The following is a 7,633-nucleotide window of genomic DNA, read 5'->3' as shown; positions in this document are numbered from 1 at the left end:
TGCTGGACGGTGTCCCCCGCTGTGAGTCGGGTCAGTGAGAGGTGGGAGGGGGTGGGAGAAGGGGGGAGGGTCGGGTCCTGTGACCACCCGGAATGGCCCTTCCTGGAACTTTTCACCCCAACCCCCCGGGGCAGAGCCTCGCTTTCCCAGTTTCTTCCCAGTAATTCAGTCCCATCTGCTCGCTTTTGTAAAACCCAAAACACGTGCCACGCCCCCACCCCGCGGCGAGGTGGAAGCTCCCTGCTGGGCCCTACAAGCCCATTGTGGAGCTGGGGGGCGGGGCTGTGGGAGCCAGGGCGGGGCTGTGGGAGCCGGGGGCGGGGCTTCGTCCCTGCGCAGCACCGCCCCACGCCGCCGGACGCTGTTCCCGCGCACGCGTTCCGGCTCCGCGCTGGCGCTGCTGGACCCTCTGGCGTGCCGTCCTTTCCCGGCCTGCCCCGCGCAACCGAACCCGGAAGTAGGGTTCGCCTACTCGGTAGAGGTGCCTCTGTGCCCGAGCCTCGCGCGGTGGTGGTAGCAGCGCCGGGTGGCGCAGCCCTCGGGAAGGGACTGGTCGGGCTGCCGCCATGGCCGGGGGCCAGGACCTGTTTGACGCTATCGTGATGGCGGACAACAGGTGGGTCCCCGTCCTATCGGGTCCACTCTCAGCTACTGGGGTGCAGTGACCGCTCGGGCCTGGTGTCCCGCGGGCGTGGGCCTTGGAGGAGTGCTCTGTGGCCCTAGAAGCAGCGGACACGTGTGGGGCCGAGCTACTGCTGATTCTCCTTTACTCCTCGGCCGCTGGGGCGGGGCGGGCCCCACGTGCCCAGCTGCTCCTCCAAACCCGCCTCCGCGTGCGGGGCTGCCCCAGGCATCTGCTCGGTCTGTTGACTGCCTTCCTCCAGGAACGCCCCGTCCGCGGCTGGGACAGACCTCTGCCATCTGGGCACTGCCCCCTTCTCTTGTTCCTCCGTGGTAGGACATAAGGCAGCATTCATGGACGTGCTGATGAATGTGTCAGACGTCATCCCTGACCCTCCAGAGCCTCCGGGGGCGCCTGGGGCTGTGATGAGGGGAGCTGTGAATTGCTTTGTGCCTCTGAGACGGCAATAGATGTCAATCAGTCGCTGCTGACTTTTATTTCGAGCTTATTGTGAATCCGACACTGACTGGAGCGTTGCAAACCCCCCGCCCCGTTATCTGTTTTAGCAGATTCTGTTATTCGCCCCATCTTACAGATGAGGCAGGGTCGCTGTCCAGGGTCACACCACCCAAACAGGCCAGACCTACATACCCTGCCTCATTAGGGGCTCCGACAAGCACCTTTCCTCTGGTGACTGGGGGTTAAAGGGTGCCATTTCTGCTGTTGAGCCCTCAGAGTCAGAGCTGGTATTATACCCCAGGCCCCAGGGCGCTTGGTGGCGACCCAGTGGCATTTTCCTCTGCCAGTCTACTCCCATGTGGTGGGAAACCCTGTGTATTTCTCAGAGTTCTTTGAAACGGTTGGCTGAGTGTGTATCTTTCAGACTCAGAGGACTTGGGCTGCAGACCAGCGTCACCTAGGAGGTGTCGAAAAGCAGATTCCCAAGTCGTACCCCAGACTCAGTGAATATTGGGGCGAGGCTCTTGCACTGGCATCTTTGGAGTTTCCCTGCGTGTGCCTGGTGTTCCGCCAGGCATGGGACTCACTGACGAGGCCACGCTCCCCATCGCAGAAGGGGCCAGTTGGGCTTCAGGAGGTCCCGTGACTTGCCAGAGGACAGACGTAGGAAGGGGTACAGCGGGGATTGGAAGCTAAGCCTTCTGACTTAAAGTCTGCACTTTATCTACTATTCTCTGCGTTGTCTTGCTGGGTCTGGGCATTATGGGAGAGAAGTGTTTCCAGGAAAAATGCCCTCCCTCCTGTTTGCTCAAACCCGCTTCTCCTCTGTCGCAGGTTCCACGGGGAAGGGTACCAGGAAGGCTATGAAGAAGGCAGTAGTTTGGGCATCATAGAGGGAAGACAGCATGGCACAGTGTACGGAGCAAAAATTGGGTCTGAGGTAAGTGGCCGTCCCCACGCAGCCCTGGATCCTGCTCACGGACCGTTGAGAGCTTACTTTGAGGGTCAGTCTGATTGAGCCAGCACTTCAGGCCTCTGACCATGGCCCTGAGTAGGCAGGATGTTGATAGAGAGATATTCTTAGCACAGAACCGGCAGCACGTATTGCAGATGGAGATAATTCGTTTTGCGTGCGGCTGGGGAGTGAGAAGAGCAGTCCGCAGCCACCTCCGTGGCCGGCGAGGGTCACGGTGCCACCTCGTGTCTTTAGCCAGCTGAGTCCTCACTCAGAAAAACTGCTCTGTGTCATGTGGGAACACTGCATTTTCACTGAGGTGGAAACTCCATGGTTTTCCTTCTCTTTACCCTTGACCCTCACAGACATCTGGCCCTGAACGCTAAGTCCAGGCAGCCATGACCGTGAGATAGATATCTGTTGCTGCAGAAAGAGTCAGCACAAAACGTATGGGCTGAGGTCAGCAAACACTGGTTCTCACCAGCTTCTGAGGGTCAGCAGGCCAGGAGCAGCTGAGCTGGGTGCTCATGGCTCAGGGTCTCCTGATGACGGTGTCAGACCAGCCAGGGCTCCACTGGGGCAGGAGGAGCCACTTGTGAGATGGCTCGCACGGCAGCTGTTCTCGCCTGTGGGCCTGTCTGTGGGTCTGCTGTGATGTCCTCGTGACACTTGAGTGAGTGAGTGATCCAAAACAGCAAGGTACAGGTGACGTTGTCTGTGTGTCTAGCCTCAGAAGTCATGTGTGCCCTTTCCTCCAGGTTCTGGTTATACTGACCACCCTGGTGCAGTCGGAGGGGGTGGGGTCCGTGGGCCCAGTTTGGAGACTGGCCGCCCCACTGATGACTTGACCTAACTCCCCGTCCTGATGCTCGACACCTAATCCCAGAATAGCAATACAAGAAGCACCACTGCCCTCCGCCCCCCTCTTGTTTAGAGGGCTTGATCATGAAATCGAGTGTAGCCAGTTGCGTATTAATTTTACTCTTAAATATTTGTGAATTCGCAGATCGGGTGCTACCAAGGTTTTGCGTTTGCTTGGAGATGTCTCCTGCACAGCCGTGCAACTGAGAAAGACAGGTAAGTTCGAGACTCCTTTCTTTTCCAGTGTATGGACCAAGAGTTCTGGTTCCGTAGCTTGCTATGACCTTGGGCACTTAATGTCTCAGTCTTCTCATCTGCAAAATGGAGGAAATAATCAGGCCGAACTTGAATGCTGTTGTGAAATTAATAGGAAATAGTATGGTAATTCTCCTTTATCTGCAGTTTCAGCCATCTGTAGTCTGAAAATATTAAATGGAAAGTCCCAGAAATAAACAGCTCGCAAGTTTTAAATTGTGCGCCATGGTGAGTGGTGTGACGAAACCTCATGCCGTTCTGCTCTGTTCCACCCGGGACACAGATGGTCCCCGTGTCCAGCGAATCCACGCTGCAGACACTGCCTGCGGGTTAGTCACGTAGTAGCCGCCTCGGTGATCAGATCAACTGTCCTGACATCGCAGTGCTTGTGTCAGGCCCCCCTTACTTTACTTCATCGTGGCCCCAAAGTGCAAGAGTGGTGCCTAATGGTCTAGCCGGCAATCAGGATACGCCATGGAGAAGCCATAAGTGTGTTCTTTAAGTGAAGAGGTGTGTGTGTGTGTGTAGGAAGAACCAATATATGTAGCATCAGGTACTATCCATGGTTTCAGGCGTCCACTGGGAGTCTTGGACTGTATCCCCGAGGTAAGGGGAGATTACCGTAATAGACAGTCCTGGGCACATTCTCAGTGTCTGATGAGTACCAGTTGTTACTACTTCTCAGGAGTTCTCATGTCCCTGGCCTTCGGATACCCTGCCAGTAAAATAACGATGACGTTGATTATATCCTCTCCCCCACCTGTGCCTGAATGTCTAACAAAGCACAGCAGTCACTGTACGACTAGGGCTCGGAAATGGTGGCTTCACTGTCACCGGTTTTTTAACGTAGCCAACCAGACCAATGAGATAGGCGTTCGGTGTGTGTAACAGGCGTCTGCACTTGGAAGCACCGTGCTGTTGGCTGTCACAGGCGTTTTAAACTGTTCTCACGGTGTGACCCGTAGCATCTGTCTTCATTCCGATGCCTGGCGGCCTTGCCTGGCCTGGAGGGGCGTGCGGAGAGTGGGTGACAGCGCAGGGAAGGTGGCATTCCCGTCTCCGTGACTCGTCATATGTGAGATATTTTGAGTTTCTGGAGCTTGGCCCCCCCTGTATTCGGATGTAAGAACAGGATGCTTTCGGCTGAGTGGTTGGTTCTAAGTTGCTTGCCTTCTGGCTTGTCTGCTCACCAGCCATCCATTTGCATGGAGAGCTGGAAACTGACCAGGTTCTGGCGCCTCTGCAGGGATTTTCCCCTGAGGAGTCAGCGGGAGCGCAGGGTGGCTGGTGATCTGGTTGGAACAGTGGCTGGCAGCCTGGGGCACCACTGGGTGGCAGTCACAGCTGAGCTTGGCTCTCCACTCCGATCCTTGAAGGGACGAGGGGAGGTGCATTCCTGGAGTTCTCCACGAGTCTCCCCAGTGCCAGGTGTGCTGGCGGGTGGAGGCATGTTGTCCTGGACCCACACCCAGGGCTCCAATCTTTGCCCAGAGCAGGGGTTCCCTGTGCCTAGTCTGTCAGACAGCAGGAACCGCAGCTTTGGCACCGGCAGGCGGATGTCCGCAGCCCACCTTGCGGCCGCCCCCACCCTGCCAGCAGTGCCTGAGGGTCTCAGAAGCATAACCTAGAGGCCTCTGTTTCAGTGCCCTGGCCGGGGGAATTGCTGGTGGAACGGCCGGCAGCTTTTGGCTCTTGTAGGTCAGTACAATTTTGAAAAAATGGTAGAAAGCTGATAGAGGATCTTCTGCTTCTTTATGTCCCAAATGAGGGCGCTGAGAGAGAAACACCTGCGTCCGCATCAGCACGCAGTGGGACTGGGCTCTTTACAACAGAGGAGCCACGGATGGCAGTACATGTATCTCAGACTGAGGATGGTGCTTTACGCCTGGTGGCCGTAGCTCTTCCATAAACTTGGAGCTGCTGCTTTGCCCCTGTGAGCAGCCTGGTGAAGCCTCACACAGACCGACGCTGGGCCAAGGCTGAGCTGGGGCGGCTGTGAGCGGTCCACACCCTCCTGGCACACACTGACGTTGCTGGGTGTGTTCGGAGCAGTGTCACTGACCAGGGAAGAATAAGTCGCTGCTTGCAAAGTTGGAAATGGTGGTGTTCTTCGTATCATGTTCGAATACGACTGTTTCCCACATGCTGGCCTCTGCCTGCGATCTCCCTGGAAACCAAGTGCTTTGTTGCTTTAATTAACTTTCTTTGACCTTTCACCGTGCTGCACTTTCTCAGCGAGGTGGCCACCATGGTCCTGGTCCAGAGATTTGCTTGGCAGACTCCCCCGCGCCTGTATCTAAAGCCAGCAATGCAGCAGGCATGCAGGCAGTCTTGGTTGCTTCGAATTGCTGTTGATTCACCTCCAGGATAAATTCTTTGAAATTCCCATTAATCAGATACTAGCATACTCTTGACACGCAGATGCTCAGATGTGGTCCAGGGGTGGTGCCCGTCAGGATCCTTGTGGCACGTTACCCAGACGCGCACACTTAGGACTGTTTTCACCCTGAGCTTCCCCAGGTGGGGCCCCGGCCTCCAGGGTCTGGTGGAAGCGAGGACGCTAAACTTATTGAGCACCTACTCTGTACTAGGTTCTGCATTTTCCGTAGATTATCTGTGGCCTCGAAAGCCGGTAGGGTCACTGTGAACGCCCCGTTTTACCGATGAGGACGCTGAGGCTCAGGGTTAAGTAACTGAGCTCCTTGGAGCGGTCGCTCAGGGCTGCTCTTCCTGCAGACCCACCCGCCCAGAGCTCTGTCTTCCTGGGAATGGGAGCTGGACTCACACACCAGACACCGCGCCTGCCCTTTGCAGGGAGGGGCTTGCTGGTTCACCTGCCACTGAACTCTGGGAGCCAGGTGTCTAGGTCCCAGAAACCCCCCAGGTCCAGAGCAGGCTCCATCGTGCCGGCGCTCTGTCCTGTCTGGTTTGATCTGTCCACGTCTCTGACCTAAGGAAGCAGCAGTCGGGTGCTTGTTGGGGGCTGTCCCAGTCCCCCGGCTCCATGCCTGGGATGGAGGCATATCTGTCCGCTCAGTGCACTCGATGTGGAGGCGTGGGAGTGGGCAAGAGCACGTTGCTAGGTAAACAAATATTGTTTAGTGTAATAAGAAAATGAATCATCCAGCTTCTGAACTCGGCCCATTAGCACGCCTGTTACTTTTAAGTGAGTGATGGCCGTAGTTGTTACACAATCTGAGCCTGTTGTGTACAAAGGACTAAAAGTCTTTATCTCTGTACTTTACAGCAGAAAGATGAAGGTCTTAGAATCCTTGATCAGCATGATTCAGAAGTTCCCTTACGGTGACCCTACTTATGCCAACCTTCACGAAGACTTAGACAGAATTAGAGGGAAATTTAAACAGGTTTGTCCACCGTGTGTTTCTTTGGGGCAGGAGCGGCGCAGGCCCTGGGGGCTGTTTGGACCGATGAGGGGTCGGTGTGGACTTGCGTGAGGGCCCGTGACGGAGACAGAAGCTGCAGCTAGAGGTAGTCATGCTCCAATTGTGCGTCAAAATACACAAGATTATAAAAACCCTCTCTTCTCTTTTGTGTTTTCAGCTTTGTTCATTACTAAACGTTCAGCCGGACTTTAAAATCAGTGCGGAAGGTTCTGGACTTTCATTTTGAGGATGACAGATGAACAAAGATGAAACACGAAGGAACAGATGTCCGTATGCTAAGTGCTTAAAACTGATGAAAGGAAAACAATGATGGGGCATTCATTGTTCTCGAGGGAGGGTTCCTCCCTGAACCTGCCTGTGTCGCCTCGGTGCCCCCACAGCCTGCACAGGCCTGCGCCCGTCTGCCCTGTAGTCTGAGCGAGGCCCTGGTGGAGCCCTCCTGTCTGCCTGGAGTTGGCTGGCCTCACTGGCCCTGCCCGGCGGGCGGGCCCTGCTGCTTCTAGACCCAGCGGCTCCCCCAGGCTGGACTCGGCGCTCAGGAACCGTTTTACAGAAACGAGAGCCTCGGGTTGCCATGTAGTGAGTGCACGGGAAGTGGTGACGTGTGCGGTAGCATTTACTGAACCTTGGGCCGGGCCAGCACTGTGTGGCGTGCCGCCTGTTGCATTTGGTCCCTTCTTTAGCCCGCCAGGTGGTCATTCCCGTTTTCCAGGTGGGGGGCTGAGACCTGTGGCGCCGGCCGAGAGGAGAGGCCAGCGGGACTTCGGAGCCGGGCGTGCTGGGTGTTGCAGGTGGGGCTGGGCTTTGCAGCGTTAAAAGTGGTTAAGGGGGAGCGTGTTAAACTGGAGACGAAATGATGGGCTACGCTGTGTGGAAGACACAGGTCCTTTGGGTCGGAGTCCTCCTGTTTGTCTCACATAGAGGGTATCCTGACAGGGAGAGGCCCGGCCAGGCCTCCCTGAGCTGAATGGTTCTCCACGTTTCTCTGTGCTTCTGTGTGTCTCCCCCTCTCTCAACACACAAAAGTGCCAGGAGAATGCCATGCGGTTCCCATCGCCGCTGTGGGAGAGAACCTCG

General features: G+C 56.2%; 1 protein-coding gene across 3 annotated transcripts in view; it reads left to right on the top strand.

Moving 5' to 3' along the window:
• The first annotated feature begins 438 nt into the window (after positions 1-438).
• ORAOV1 (oral cancer overexpressed 1) overlaps positions 439-7,633 on the top strand; it is a 49,842-nt gene continuing 42,647 nt past the window's right edge. For 2 of the 3 annotated variants that reach the window (XM_023761839.1, XM_023761838.1), the window contains exons 1-3: positions 439-616; positions 1,916-2,021; positions 3,043-3,113. In XM_023761839.1, coding sequence (XP_023617607.1) covers positions 567-616; positions 1,916-2,021; positions 3,043-3,113 — 227 coding nt within the window. In that variant the 5' untranslated portion in view covers positions 439-566. Of the gene's footprint in view, positions 617-1,915; positions 2,022-3,042; positions 3,114-6,399; positions 6,518-6,713; positions 7,565-7,633 lie in introns of those variants that run through there. The other variant, XM_006098047.3, reaches the window with a different exon arrangement.

This window comes from Myotis lucifugus, unplaced genomic scaffold (assembly GCF_000147115.1).
Source record: "Myotis lucifugus unplaced genomic scaffold, Myoluc2.0 scaffold_218, whole genome shotgun sequence".
Taxonomy (NCBI): domain Eukaryota; kingdom Metazoa; phylum Chordata; class Mammalia; order Chiroptera; family Vespertilionidae; genus Myotis; species Myotis lucifugus.
The sequence above is the reverse complement of the archived record's forward strand: the minus strand, read 5'-3'. Positions and strand labels throughout refer to the sequence as shown.